At 37.4% G+C, this 16495-nt stretch overlaps 1 protein-coding gene across 27 annotated transcripts in view; it reads right to left on the bottom strand.

The window, feature by feature from the left end:
• GULP1 (GULP PTB domain containing engulfment adaptor 1) overlaps positions 1-16495 on the bottom strand; it is a 305123-nt gene that overhangs the window by 24602 nt on the left and 264026 nt on the right. For all 27 annotated transcript variants that reach the window (XM_077956615.1, XM_077956628.1, XM_077956612.1 and 24 more), the window contains 2 exons: positions 2522-2638; positions 1749-1841 (listed from right to left, as the gene is read on the bottom strand). In XM_077956615.1, coding sequence (XP_077812741.1) covers positions 1749-1841; positions 2522-2638 — 210 coding nt within the window. The remainder of the gene's footprint in view (positions 1-1748; positions 1842-2521; positions 2639-16495) is intronic.

Genomic DNA, 16495 nt, shown 5'->3' with positions numbered 1-16495 from the left:
AACGCTACTCTTCATATGTGATGAATTCCAGAAACAACTACGTTATCAAAACTCCTTGAAAAAGTTACTTCCCCTTCATATAAATGAAGTATATTTCTTTTTATTCTCCTAGTATATTTCACAACATGGCTTATCATATGAATTTCAACAAGACCCAAGAGGATGTGTCTTCCATCTTGGGATGGAAGGTTGAATAACAAATTTGAGCTGATGTTCTGTCCCTTGCAGTTAGAGAGGCGAGAAAAAATCATAATCCTGGTGAGCAGCAAACAGTGACAAGAAAAAATAAGAAGGAATATCAGAGTAAAACCAGAACCTGAAGAGGATGCTCCAGCACATATATGTCAGTACCTCAGTCTCAACCTCTCTCATCAAGGCCATAGCAGCCCTACTGGCACAAAACACAAAACCCACAAGCCAAGCAATGGAAATGCTCACTCTTTCATATGGGAGGTGGAAAAATGTGAGTTTACAAGAAAGACCATTTTTTGACCCATTTCCAGAGTGTGCCAAGTTTGAAACCCAACATGAAACTTCTATAGAAACATTCTTATTCATAGTGATGACCTTGTGAACGATTCTAGTATTAGATATTAAAAAATGAACATTTTCATTGAAGCACAATAAGCTTCCATAAAAAATTTTGCAACAAATTTTTTTCAGTTCATGTTTATGTTATAAGTTAGATATGATTTTTTTTTTGAAACAGGGTCTTTCTCTGTCACCCAGGATGGAGTGGAGTGGTGCTATCATAGATCACTGCAGCCATGACCTCTGGGCTCAGGCCATCCTCTCACCTCAGCCTCCCCAGTGGCTGAGACTACAGGGGTGTGCCAACATGCCTGGATACTTTTTTGTATTTTCTGTAGAGACAAGGTTTCACCATGTTGCCAGACTCGTCTTGAACCCCTGGGCTCAAACGATCTGCCTGCCTTGACCTCCCAAAATGTTGGGATTACAGATATAAGCCACTGTGCTTGGCTTAGATATTAAATTTTTTAAATGAAGAATAATAAATACACTTTAATAGAGAATATCAGTAGTACAGATGATTCAAACCAAAAATCATCTTCTCCTGAATATATTTTGCCTAGAAAAAATATTGTTTTAAATTCCACCTCCCTCCAATAAATTCCCTTTGCCAAAACCACGTAATAATGATATCATACATGGTATTGGGAAAAGGATTTCAAAACTGTGACGAATCAGACATAAATATTTTAACTACAAGGACTTGAGTTTTGTCTGCAGAGAATACCACTCATTTTAATGTTTGAAATACAATTGCCTCACTCCCAGTGGGAACCCTTACCATGTAATATAAGAAACCAGGTTCAGTCTTGCTCACAGCTGAATTCCTATAATGAAGTTGAGCACTTCAAGGGGAGACTGGCATAGGTCATTAAGTCTAACTCAGCAAATAGTAATTAATAGAAATGAAAGAAGAATATGCCACAAAGAGAATAATTATATTATTTAATAAAACTTAAGACTAAGTCGAGGGTTGAATTATGTTAGAAAACCCAGAGGAAAACAGCAACATAGAAAACAACTCTGATTTGAACTAACTAGGTAATTTTAAGTTTTAAATTAAACTGCTTAGCAGCCTTCATGTCTATGCATGTTTACTTTGAAATTACTGATCCCAAAGTATTATGTGAAATATTGCAGAACTAGTGATACAGAGTTGTTTTATCACCACAAAATCTTGTTTCTAAGGAAAACATACACATGTTCAATATACTCACTGGAGATGTTGATACTTGAGTTATTCTTAGTTGGTTTTCCAAATCTTGTACTTTATTTTTAAGTTCCATATTTTCTGTTTCTAAGTCTTGGATCTAAAAAGAAAATGATTATTGAATAACTTTCTGTTCTTTTTTCTTGGAATATACTGGCTACAGTTATGAGTAGGAATTTATATTATGCAAAACCTTAATGTACTTTGTTGTGCATGGGGAGAAAACTGTTTGATAAAGTTTGGGAAAGTTGGAGGATTTCAGATCATTGAAAGACTTAAATTTATAATATATTTGTATGTGTGTGCAAATTTTATGTTCCTAATATCTCAACATTGTGTTTTCTTGTTGGACTGTGCAAACTATAACCATAATCTTGGAATATAACCACAAGACAGTGAAACTTGCTTATGATGATTTTGAAGAGTGGAGAAAGGCATAATTTAATTACCAAGGAATCTGATCTGCATGGAAAACCACTTACCCAGCATCTGCTGCTTCTGCTGCTCTGATCCCCATGAGAAGCATCAGGAAGTGAAGCAAAGTCACATGAGAACACTAAGTTCTTGTGGGAATTCAATATAAAATAGTTAAAAAAAAAAAAAAAAAAAAAGCTGTGCAGGGGATCAGGAATGAAAAATTATGGGAACATAGTGAAAGCAGTTCCAATCAGTCAGTGTGGGGGAAATTTAATGGCAGGTCTTCTAAATTTGTTTGATGATATGCAAGTTTCCCTGTACTTACATCACACAAATGTAAAACAACAAGCTTAGTTTACTCACTCTTTTTTGTAACCCTGCGATCTGTTTTCTTGTTTCAACATCTTTTCCTCCTGATTCTAGAAATTTCCTGTATGCCAGGTCAAATGCTTGGCCAATTGTTAAAGTGATCTCTTCAGCCTGTGTAAAAATCAAACAATGATTTGCATTTTAATAATATGTCAAACTTTTTTTGAATTGAGAAAACAACATTCATATAAGCACTTACTGTAAGACATTCACAAGAGGTACTTCAAAAGGGCAACAGTTTGTAGTAGAGATGTAGTAAATGAGCAAGGTAGTATGCTAACATAATAACTCAATGCCTACCCAGGCACAGCACTGAAAAAACAAGCAGACTTGGGGTGGGCATTACTGAACAGCTGTTGAAGTAAGAAAGTTGGAAGCAAGAGTTCTTTCTGTCAAAATTCTCATCTCTTTTATTGTATTATTTTTTCCTACTAGTTTTTCTCCCTTTCTCAACTATTTAGTGCCTATTAAATGAAAGCAGAGTGCCAAATGCCGTTTCTCTTCTTGCTTAGCTACTTATTTCCTTTTCCTTGTGAGGCGGGTTTGTTAAACCCTAAGCAGGTAACTGAATGAGGCTGCCAGGTGGTGTCTCTGGAAAACATGAGGTATGCCCTCTAAATGGCACACCTGCTACTCGGTCCCAGTTAATTGTTGCCTGGTGGAAGTGAGCAATTCCAATCTGAAACTGTCAGATCTTATGTATACAAGATAAGGTCAGAAGTCTGAAGTTTTATATGAGAGCTCCCAATTTTAAGTGATGGTAAACAGTTTGTATTTTGGTAAAACACAATGCCAGTGATCAAAAAATATATATATCATCTGAATTTGGGCTTGTAAACAACTAACAATCTCAGATGTATTGATTAGAAACTGCCACAAATATATCTTATGTCCACCAGCTCATTTCTTCTCCATTCATATCTCCACTGAATTTATAATGTCTTGCACATAGTAAAGACTTATATTAAATAGAGATTTATTTACTTAATCAACATTATAAAGAGTTTTGGTAAAGGCATGAGTCAGATTTAATGTTGTCACAATTATGCCATAAGACCGCCAGACAACAAGAAGACTGCTAGTAATATATATTGAAAATGCTATGCTTTAACTTTACTACAAATCCTAATAATTTATTATCTGCTGTGATCAACATAAAATGAAAACATGCTTTGTTAATCAGCTTCTATCATTTAATGGAATTTTTACAGTTCATTATTTAAGGAGGGCTTTAGACAAAAAATACAGTATTTAACCTAGTTAACTAAAAAGTGCAAAATATGTACATAATATTTTAAAGGAATACTGTTTTATGAAAGAAAAGAAAAAAGACAGGAAAGTAAATGACAATGAGCTATAATAAAAACTACTAAATAAATGAAAATGACAGATACCAATGTATGCATGTTCAATGACTTAAACTAACTGGTTGTGTTAGATACTAAGATTATTTGTAACATTAAAAAGTGGTAGAAGTGGTTTTGATAGATTGTGGGATTATGAATAATTTGTTTTCTGTTTCTAATTTCAAATCTTTGGGTAATAAGTTTCTATTTATTTTATGATACAAAGACTTTTTTCTTCTTTTTAAAAATTTCTTCTAAAAAAACATGGGATACATGTGCAGAATGTTCAGGTTAGTTACATAGGTATACGTGTGCCATGGTGGTTTGCTGCACCTATTGACCCATCCTCCAAGTTCCCTCCCTTCACCTCCCACCCCCTAATGGGCCCTGGTGTGTGTTGTTCCACTCTCTGTGTCCATGTGTTCTCATTGTTCAACTCCCACTTCTGAGTGAGAACATGTGGTGTTTGGTTTTCTGTTCCTGTGTTAGTTTGCTGAGGATGGCAGCTTCCAGTTTCATCCATGTCCCTGCAAAGGACATGATCTCATTCCTTTTTATGGCTGCATAGTATTTCATGGGATATGGGATATATGTACCACCTTTTCTTAATCCAATCTATCATTAATGGGCATTTGGGTTGGTTCCAAGTCTTTGCTATTGGAAATAGTGCTGCAATAAACATACGTGTGCATTTGTCTTTATAGTAGAATGATTTGTATTCCTTTGGGTGTATACCCAGTAATGAGATTTCTGGGTCAAATGGTAGTTCTAGTTCTAGATCCTTGAGGAATTGCCACCCTGTCTTCCACAATGATTGAACTAATTTACATTCCCACCAACAGTGTAAAAGTGTTTCTATTTCTCCACAGGCTTGCCAGCATCTATTGTTTCCTGACTTTTTAATAATCACCATTTTGACTGGTGTGAGATGGTATCTCATTGTGGTTTTGATTTGCATTTTTCTGATTTTCAGTGATGTTGAGTTTTCTTTTCATATGCTTGTTGGTCGCATAAATGTCTTCTTTTGAGAAGTGTCTCTTCATATCCTTTGCCCACTTTGTGATGAGGTTGTTTTTTTCTTATAAATATGTTTAAGTTCCTTGTAAATTCTAGATATTAGACCTTTATCAGATGAGTAGATTTTTAATTATAGGTTGTTTCTCTTCTAAATTATGATTTTGATGTATCCTTCTTGTTTTCTTTTTTTTTTTTTTTGAGATGGTGTCTCACTCAGCCACCCAGGCTAGAGTGGCGTGATCTCGGCTCAAACTGCAACTTCCACCCTCTGGGTTCAAGAAATTCTCCTGCCTCAGCCTCCTGAGTTGCTGGGATGCGCCACCACACCCAACTAATTTTTGTATTTTTAGTAGAGACGGGGTTTCACTATGTTGGCCAGGCTGGTCTCGAACTCCTGCCCACAGGTGATCCACCCGCCTTGGCCTCCCAAAGCGTCGATGTATTCTTTTAACGAGACATTATGTTATCTTCAAATAATCAATTTGTACATTATAAAGAATCATTTAAATGGTAACATTGTTGATTCTTCATTAATGATATTTGGCCTCATATTATTTATTTATATTAGTAACTTTAAAAAAACATGTTCTCGTTTTATAATAACATCTTTATTAGGCACTTAGCTGTCTAGTAAATATTCTGCATACATTATTTTACTTGATTCTCATTATGGCTCTGAAGTAAGGATTATAATTACCCCACAATACATATGATGAAACTGCAATTTTGTAAAGTTGTATAACTTGCCTAAAGCTAGTGAGTGGAGAAAATGAAATTTAAATCCAGATTTCTGACTCTCCAACCTTCACACTTTTGGGGGTGGGGGGTAAAATTTATATACAATGAAATGCACAGATCATAATAAATTTATAAATCGTATAAGATACATAATCCCCAACTTATTAAAAATAAATAATATTTCTAGCCTGCCAAAATGTCTCTTATGCCTACTTTCAGTCAAATCCCATCTATTATGGGTGACCATTCTCCAATTTTTATCATTATAAATCAGTTTTGCCTGTCCTTGATATCTATAAAAATAGACTATATAATATGTATTCTTTTGTGTCTGTATTCTTCTGTGAACTTAAAGTTGTTGAGTTTCATACGTGTTGTACATATCAATAACATACTGGTTTTGTTGCTGATTAGCATTTGCTGCTGATATACCACAAGTGATTTATCCATTGTACTACTGATGGACATTCATGGTTTTGTCAGTTCTTAGTTATTAGACATGAAAACTACCACAAACATTCTTCTAAGATCTTTTTGTAGACATATGTTTTCTTGTCTCTTGGTAAATACCTAGAAGGTAATTGTTAAATCATAGGAGGTCTACCTTTAACATTATAAGAAACTGTGCAACTGTTTTCCAAAGTAATATCATTTTGAATTTCCACCAGCAGTAAGAGACTTTTCGTTATGTCACATTCTCAGAAACAACAGATATTGACAGTCTTTTTCATTTGAGACAATATACTGGATGAGTGATGCTATATTAATGTGTTTTAAATTTATATTTCCCTGTTGAATAATAATATTAGCCCAGTTTCATGTGTTCGTTGCCTTTTTTATGTTCTCTTTAATAAACTAACTTCCTGTAGAAGTCTACTGCCCACTTTTATTAGGCATTTTGTCTTTTTATTAGTGACTTTTAGGAGTTTTTTATATAGTCTGGATACAGATCCTTTTTCAGATACACGTATTGGGAAAATAGCCGCTTGCTTTTTCAGTTTGCTGATAGTGTTTATACATTAACAGACAATGTTTTATTTTTGATAAAGTCCATTGTATTCTTTTTTTTGTTCATGTGTAGTGCTTTTGGGGTCATTTCTAGGAAATCACTATTCATCCAAAGTTCATAATGACATTCTATGTTTTAATGAAAGTTACATATAAGATTACAAAAGCTTCTACTTTTATGTCTATGATCCATCTCAAATAGTTTTATGTACCATAAGTAGAAGATAATTTTCATAATTTTTTCCATATATTTAGCTAGTTATTTCAACAACAATTGTCAAAAAGACTTTCTTTTTTCCATTGAATTTTTTTGTCACATTTGTGGAAAAAAAATTAACCATGTATGTATGGATATTTTTAAACTCTACAATAGAGTTCATTTATTACTTATTATTACATTAATACCACCCTGACTTGATAAGAGTTAAAGGTAAGTTCTGACACCAGGTATGCTTCCCCAGATTTTGGGTTTCTCTCTCAAAATTAATTTGTTTTCACTCTAGGTCATTTATATACCTTATTAGAAGTAACTTTGCAATTTTTACTAACAATCCCATTGTGATTTTAATCAGAATTGTATTGAAACCATGGATCGATAAATTTGGTAGAATTGACCACAATTAAACTGAGCCTTCCAATCCATAAATATGATATCTTTCTTCCATTAATTTAGGTCTTTTTTACTTACATCAATACTTTGAAGATTTCAGTATGGAGGCCTTGCATATTTTTAAAATTCTCATTATTTCATGTTTCCTGATGCTAGAGTAAATACATTTTTCTTTCTTTCTTTTTGCTAGTAGACAGGCATAATTTAATTTTGTACATGACTTGTAAGCTTTGTTTTTGCTAAATTTGTTTCATAAATCTAGTGGTTGTAGATTCTCAGCAATTTTTATGTAAAAAAGTTGATACTATATCTGCGAAAAAAGACAATTTTTTCCTATTTCTTTCCTATCTGTGTGCCCTTCCTCCCCATCTATTCACTAGCTAAGACACCTAATACCACGTTAAATAGGTAGTAAAAATGGACATCCTTACATTGCTCCCAGTCTTAGAAGGAAAGCATTCAATAATTCACCATTAATTATGATGTTACCTGTAGGACTTTTAAAGTTTTTATCAGAAAAAAAAAAAAGTCTCTTCTATTCCTAGTGTGTTATAAATTTAGCAGCAATGCGTTGAATTTTGTCTATTGGCTTTTCTGTATTTGCTGAAATTACGGTGTTATTATTCTGCTAAGATGTTGTATTATGTTGATTGATTTTTTGTATGTTAAACCAAACTTGAATTCCTGGGATAAACCTCATCGGGTAATAATGTATTATCTCTTTTATATTTTATATATTGCTGGACTTGATTTGGAATTATTATGTAAAAGAGTGTTAAGTCTATATCATAAGAAACACTGGAATATAATTTTCATTTTTTGTAAGGTCTTTGTTATGTTTTTCAATCAGGGAAACACTGGCTTCATAAAATGATTAGAAGTGTTACTTTATTCTCTTAATTCTGAAAAGGTTTATGTATAATTGGTATTTTAAAAAGAAATGTTTTACAAATTTTAATAGTGAAACTATCTGGGCTTGGTATTTCACTTGTCAAAAAGTTTTGTCAAATATTTGGACCAAATATTTAATTCCAAATATGTGGGCCAAATATTTAGTTCCAAATCTTTTTAAAAAATATAAACATAAGTTTACATTTATAAATTAAATATATTTATATTAAATATTTATATATAATTTTATATATTCAGATTTTTCAATCTGGTAAATTGAGTTTCAAGATAGTCATCAATTTTATATTATTTACCAAATTTACTGGAATAATAGTTATATAATATTTATCTTTGTATCCTTATAAAGAATATAGGATCTGCAGCCACTATTTCTAGTATTGGCAATTTGTGTTTTCTGTCACTTTTGTCCCTGATGACTTTTTAGCGATTATTAATTTCATTCTTAATGAAGAACGAATATTTGGCCTTGTTAATTTTCTTTGTTTGTCCAATTTCAATGTCATTGATTCCATTCTAGCATTTCATAACCTTCTACTTTAATTTTGGTTTGTTTTTCTTGTTTTCATTTAACTTTATAATGTCAGGACTAAAACGATTAATTTTAACTTTTTTATATTTTCTTATATAAAGATTGAAAGCTATGAATTTGCCTCTCAGCAGCTTTATCTTTTAAAAGTTTTGATAAATTGTATTTTACAATTAAGGAATAATTTAATTCCCCTGTAACTTTTCTTTTAGCTAGAGTTACATAAAGGGTATTTTAATCGTAAATATTTGTACAAAATATTTAACTTTAAATATGTGGGCCAAATATTTAGTTCCATATATTTGTAGTTAGACAATATATGCTGTGATATTTTCCATTTTGAAACTTATTGAGTCCCCTAATATGACCCAGCATACAGTGTACCTCTGTAAACATTCCATGTGCATTCAAGAGGGAAGTACACTCTGTTGCTTGGGATAGGATTCTATTCATATCTATTAAAGTGGTGGGTGATATTGGGGTTTTTTTTGGGGGGAGTACCTTTATTGACTTTTTTTCTACTTGTTCTGTCAATTGCTGAGAAAAGCATTAAAATGTACAACTATAATTGTAGATTTGCCTTTTTGCCAAATAAAACTGCTAGATTTTCTGTTTCATTTTTTAAGAAACTAATGTCATTTCATAAATAAATCTTGGCACTTTAATCACATTTTGAATATATAATCCAAGAGCAAACACTGAAATTCAACAGAAAAGTGACAGGAAACACCAAAAGCAAGGAAGAAAGAAGAAGACAGGCAGTCTGTTTGGTTGAGATCAGCTGGGAGCCAGGAGTAACTTTCCATACATGGGAAAAGAGTGAGTGAGAGACTTCCAGCAGCCCTCATCCCCATCATGGAATCATGCAATCCTGACAAAGGGACAGCCCCTCAACCCTCCCAACTCCTGAAACTAAAATATGGAGCTGTTGGTAGACCATGTGATAGAACTGCTCCCATGAGGGAGCTTGCACTAGGTCCCACAACATTTCTGAGACCTAAGCAGCTACAGCAAGATGCCAGTTTGAATCCTAGCCTTGAGCAGATTGCACACTGTCCTGGGGCCCAGAAGTGCTGAGGCTGAGGCATTAGGGAAACTTGGGCTGTTGCTGCTGGGACTAGGACATGACCTGGGAATAAGCTCCCATGGGTGAGGCTGAGAAACAAACAAGGCATTGGCTGTAGCGGCTGGATAGCACACAAGTGCCATGGAGACTGAGAATGGGATGTGAGTGGGGTGCAAGTTGCCACTGAAACTTAGTCACAAGCTGAGTAGGGGCTCCTGTAGCTGGGGCTGAGGTACAACCTAGGCAAGGACTACCACTGCCAGGGCTGAAGGCAAGTGCAACAGGACTGGGCCATAAGAAGGATGCGCATTCCCCACACCCCAGCCCAAGATGTGGCTACCAAGGCCAACGCCAACATCTGCAATGCTGGGGCTTCAGCGTGGCTACTACTGCCCCTCACTCATGCATTCTGCCAGGGACCTGAGAATTGCCCTGCCCCTGCCCACTACAGCTAGCGACTACTGTCACCACTGGGGGATCTGAGCACAAGCTTGCCCAGCACAGACTCCAGGACTTAGCCCAGGGTCCTGTGGATTACCCAACACAATCCATGACATTGGGCACTTGAGTGCACCTCCCAGAGGCATGAGGTTGGTCCTAAACTCTAAACTCCTGAATGCTACTACCTTAACTCACACCTAAGGGCCTGAAGACTGGCTCACCCAGCCCATCATAGCCACTGTCAACATCAACATACAGTACCTGGGATGCAGATAATTTTCCTGTCACTGATACTACCATAACCCATACCACAGTGCCTGCTTAGGGGACCAAGAACTTGTCCACCTGCTCAGTCCACTGTGGCCATGACTGGCATCCAAGCAAGCCAACTAGAGGCCCAAGAATTGGTCCACTGGTAACCATAATACCACTGCCTGTATATATCAGCCTAGAGAGAATAAAGATAGGTATGATCTGCCTACTGTTGCCACAACTGGGGCTTAAACAGTGATATGCTTAACATTCCAGAGCCCAGGACAAATTCACCACAACCTCCCCTAATATCTGCACACTAACCCTCCAAGGAAATGGCAGCTCTCACTACTGCTGTTTATAGCTGATATGGTTTGGACCTCTGTCTCCATGAAATCTCATATCAAATTGTAATCTCCAGTATTGGAGGTGGGACCTGGTGGGAGGTGATTTGATCATGGGGGTGAATTTCTCATAAATGGTTTAGCACCATCTGTTTGGTGCTGTTCTCATAATAGTGAGTAGGTTCTCATGAGATCTGGTCACTTAAAAGTATGCAGCACCTCCTCATTACCTTCCATCCTGCTCCTGCCATGTAAGCCATGCCTGCACCTGCTTTGCCTTCTGTCACGATGGTAAGTGTCTTGAGGCATCAACAGAAGCTGTGTAGAGGCCAGCATCATGCTTCCTGTACAGCCTGTAGAATTGTGAACCAATTAAACTTCTCTCTTTATAAATTACCCCATCTTAGGTATATCTTTATAGCAATGTGAGAACATACTAATACAGAAAACTGGTACTGAAGACTGGGGCATTTCTATAAAACTACCTGAACATGTGGAAGTCACTTTGGAACTGGGTAACAGGCAGAGGTTGGAAGACTTTAAAGGGCTCAGAAGATGGGAAAATGAGGGAAAGTTTGGAATTTTCTAGAGACTAGTTAAATGGTTGTGACCAAAATGCCAATAGTGATGTAGACAGTGAAGTCCAACCTGAGAAGGTCTCAGATATAAGTGAGGAACTTATGGGGAACTGGAGGAAAGGTCACTTTTGTTACACCTTAGCAAATGACTTAGCTGCATTGTGCCCCTGTCCTAGGTGGAACTTTCAACTTGAGAATGATGATTTAGGGTATCCGGAGGAAGAAATTTCTAAGCAACAAAGCATTCAAGGTTTGACCTGGCTGCTTCTAACAAGCTATAGTCATATGCATAAGCAAAGAAATTACCTAAAGTTGGAACTTATGTTTAAAGAGAAAGTAGAGCATAAAAGTTTAGAAAATTTGCAGCCTGGCTATATTAGTCCATTTTCATGCTGCTGATAAAGACATACCCAGAATCATGGCAGGAAGCAAAAGGCCCTTTTTATGTGGCAGTGGCCAGATAAAATGAGGAAGATGCAAAAGTGAAAACCCCTGATAAAACTATCAGATCTCATGAGACTTATTCACTACCATGAGAACAGTATGTGGGAAACTGCCCCGATGATTTAAATTATCTCCACCAGGTTCCTCCCACAACATGTGGCAATTATGGGAGCTGCAATTCAAGATGAGATTTAGGTGCAGACACAGAGTCAAACCACATCATTCTACCCCTGGCCTCTCCAAATCTCATGTCCTCACATTTCAAAACCAATCATGCCTTTCCAACAGTCCCCCAAAGCCTTAATTCATTTAAGCATTAACCCAAAAGTCCACAGTTCAAAGTCTCATCTGAGACAAGGCTAGTCCCTTCTGCCTATGAGCCTGTAAAATCAAAAGCAAGTGGGCCTCTTCTCACAGCTCCCCTAGGCAGTGCCCCAGTGGGGACTCTGTATGGGTGCTCTGACCCCACATTTCCCCTCCACACTGCCCTAGCAAAGGTTCTCCATGAGTGCCCCACCCCTGTGGCATAATTCTGCCTGGGCATCCAGGTGTTTCCATACATCTTCTGAAATCTAGGTAGAGGTTCTCAAACCCCAATTATTGACTTCTGTGCACTTGCAGGCTCAACACTACATGGAAGCTGCCAAGGCTTGGGACTTGCACTCTCTGAAGCTATAGCCTGAGCTCTACCCTGGACCATTTTAGCCACGGCTGAAGTAACTTGGATGCAGGGCACCAACTCCCTAGGGTGCACACAGCACAGGGACCCTGGGCCAGGCCCAGAAAACCATTTTCTCCTAGGCCTCAGGGCCTGTGATGGGAGGGATTGCTGTGAACACCTCTGACATGCCCTGGAGACATTTTCCCCATTGTCTTGGGGATTAACATTTGGCTCCTCATTCTCTACGCAAATTTCTGTAGCAGCTTGAATTTCTCCTCAAAAAATGGGTTTTTCTTTTCTATCACATTGTCAGGTTGCAAATTTTCTGAACTTTTATGCTCTGCTTCCCTTATAAAACTGAATGCCTTTAACAGCACCCAGGTTACTTCTTGAATGCTTTGATGCTTAGAAATTTCTTCCACCAGATACCCTAAATTATCTCTCTCAAGTTCAAACTTCTGCAAATCTTGAATGCAGGAGCAAAATACTGCCATTCTCTTTGCTAAAACATAACAAGAGTCACCTCTGCTTCAATTTCCAATGAGTTCTTCATCTCCATCTGAGACCACCTCAACCTGGACCTTATTGTCCATATCACATTCAGGCTTTTGGTCAAAGCCATTCAACAAGTCTCCAGGAAGTTCTAAACTTTCCCAAATTTCCCTGTCTTCTTCTGCACCCTCCAAACTGTTGCAACCTCTGCCTGTTACCCAGTTCCAAAGCCGCTTCCACATTTTTGGATATCTTTTCAGCAACACCGCACTCTACTCGTACCAATTTACTGTATTAGTCTGTTTTCATGCTGCTGATAAAGACATACCTGGGACTGGGAAGAAAAAGAGGTTTAATTGGACTTACAGTTCCCCATGGCTGTGGAGGCCTCAGAATCATGGCAGGAGGCAAAAAGCACTTCTTACATGGCAGTGGCAAGAGAAAATGAGAAAGATGCAAAAGCAGAAACCCCTGATAAAACCATCAGATCTCATGAGACTTATTCACTACCATGAGAATAGTATGGTGGAAACTGCCCCCATGATTCAAATTATCTCCCATTGGGTCCCGTGGGAATTATGGGAGTACAATTCAAGATGAGATTTAGGTGGGGACACAGAGCCAAACCATATCACTGGCCATGTGGTAGAAAAGAGGAGCCCATTTTCAGGGCAGGAATTCAAGCAAGCTGCAGAAATTTTCACAAGTGAAAAGGAGCCAAGCACTAATAGACAAGATAATGGGCGAAAGGCCTTAAGGTAATTTCAGAGACCTCTGTGGTATAACCTCCTATTGCAGGCTTCCTAAGAGGGAAGAACAGTTTCACGGGCCAGGGCCAAGGCCCCACTGCCCTGCACAGCCTCACAACACTATTCCCTGCTTCCCAGCCACTCCAGCTCCAACTATGGCTCAAAGACGCCCAGGTAAAAAGTATAAGCTACTGCTTCACAGGGTGCAAGTCATAAGCTTTGGCAGTTTCCACGTGGTGTTAAGCTTGTAGATGCAGAGAGTGTAAGAGGTGAGCTTTGCTGTAAGATTGGAGCCCTCATTAGACACCCCACACAGACTCCCCACTGGAGGACTGCCTAGTGGAGCTGTGAGAAAAGGGCCACCATCTTTCAGACCCCAGAATGGTGGATCCACTGAAAGTTTGCACCCTGTGCTTGAAAAGTCACAAGAACTTAACACCAGCACATGATAGTAGCCATTAGGGCTGAACCCCGCATAGCCACAGGGGCAGAGTTGCCCAAGACTTTGGGAGCCCACCTCTCAAACCAGTGGGCCCTGGATATGGGACATGGAGTCAAAGAAGATTCTTTTCGAGCTTTAAGATGTAATGACTGCCCTGCTGGATTTTGGGATTGCATGAGGCCTGTATCTGCTTTCCTTGGCCAATTTCTCCCTTTTGGAATGGGAATGTTTACCAAGTACTTGTACTCCCATTGTATGTTGGAATTAATTAACTTGCTTTTGATTTTGCAGGCTCATAAGTGAACGGGACTTCCCTTGTCTCAGATGAGATTTTGGACTTCGGACTTTTGGGTTAATGCCGAAACGAGTTAAGACTTTGGGGACTGTTGGAAAGGTATGATTGTATTTTGCAGTGTGAGAAGGATATGAGATTTGGGGGACCAGATGCAGAAAGATATGGTTTGGATCTCTGACCCTACTAAATCTCATGTCAAACTGTAATCTCCATTATTGGGAGATGGGGCCTGTTGGTAGGTGATTGCAACGTGGTGGTAGATTTCTAATTAGCAACATCCTCATGGTGCTGTTCTCACCATAGTGAGTGAGTTCTCATGAGATCTGGTCATTTAAAAATGTGTAGCATCTTCCCCGCCAACCCTCCTGCTACTGCTCCTGCCATGGAAGCCATGCCTGCTCATGCTTCACGTTCTGCCATGATTGTAAATTTCCTGAGGCTTCCCCAAAAGCTAAGCAGATGCCAGCAGACTATTACACAGTCTCAGGTATTCCTTTATAGCAATGTGAGAATAGAGTAATATAAGAGCAAAATAAATCATTCAGAGATTACATTGCTGTATACAACCAAAATCAAAGTCAAAGTGCCCTACTCAACCAACACCATAGATTCATTTTCAGGAAAATTTCCTCCCCACAAAAAGTAAATTCAAAAACAGGAAGAAGTGACTTTTATATAGATGTGCAGATATAAACATAAGGACACAGGAAACATAAAAATCAAGGAAATATGACACCTTGAAAGAAACATAATAATTCTCCAATAAATTAAGATCTCCAATAGATCTTAATAAAAAAGAAACTCCCAAAATCCCAGATAAAGAATTGAAGATACTGATTTGAAAGAAGCTCAGTGAGATACAAGAGAAACCTGAAAAACAATAAAAAGAAATCAGAAAAACAAATCAGTATATGAATGAGAAAAACACCAAAGCGATAGATATGTTTTAGAAGAATGAAAGATAAATTCTAGAACTTAAGAACTCATTGAGGAGAAACACAATGATAACTTGACAATAGACTAGATCAAGCGGAAGAAAAAAAAGTCTCAAATCCACAGATCTTTTGAAATAATTCAGTCAGACAAATATAAAGATAAAAATAATAGAAAAGAATGAGGAAAGCCTTCATGCCATTTGTGACACCTTAAAGTTACTGAAAATTCAAATTATCAGGGTCCCCAAGGGTGAAGAAAGCACAAAGGGATTAGAAAACCCATTTCATGAAATAGTAGATGAAAACTTTCTTTTCTTTTTCTTTTTTTTTCTTTTCTTTTCTTTTTTTTTTTGAGATGGAGTCTTGCTCTGTTGCCCAGGATGGGGTGCAGTGGTTCAATCGTAGCTCACTGCAACCTCTGTCTCCTGGGTTCAAGGAATTCTTCTGCCTCAGCCTCCCAAGTAGCTGAGATTACAGGTGCATGCAACCATGCCTGGCTAATTTTTGTACTTTTAGTAGAGATGGGGTTTCACCATATTGGCCAGACTGGTCTCAAACTCCTGACCTCGTTATCCACCTTCCTAGGCCTTCTAAAGTGCTGAGATTACAATTGTGAGCCACCACACCCAGCCTAGATGAAATCTCTTTAAGTCTAGCAGGAGATATAAATATCCACTTACTGAAAGATCAATGATCGCCAAGCAGATACAAAGCAAAAAGGCAGTCACCATGGCACATTATACTCAGACTATCTAAAGTCAAAGATAAAGAATTCTAAAAACAGCAAGAGGAAAGTGTCTAGTCACCTATAAAGGAAATCATATCAGCTTAACAGTGAATTGCTCAGCAAAAACATTACAGAGTAGAAGAGAATGGGCTAAAATATTCAAAGTGCTAAAAGAAAAAAAAAAAAAAAGGAACATGATATCCAGCAATATTCTCCTTTCTAAATGAAGAAGAAATAAAGTCTTTCTCAGACAAGTAAATACTGAGGGAATTTGTTACAACTAGACTGGTCTTATATGAATTGCTCAAGGAAGTCTTAAACCTGGAAACAAATGGACAAGATTTACCATCAGGAAAACACATGAAAGTATAAAACTCATTGGTAA

Source organism: Macaca mulatta, chromosome 12 (genome assembly GCF_049350105.2).
Source record: "Macaca mulatta isolate MMU2019108-1 chromosome 12, T2T-MMU8v2.0, whole genome shotgun sequence".
NCBI classification, from domain to species: domain Eukaryota; kingdom Metazoa; phylum Chordata; class Mammalia; order Primates; family Cercopithecidae; genus Macaca; species Macaca mulatta.
This window is presented reverse-complemented; position numbering and strand designations above follow the sequence as displayed.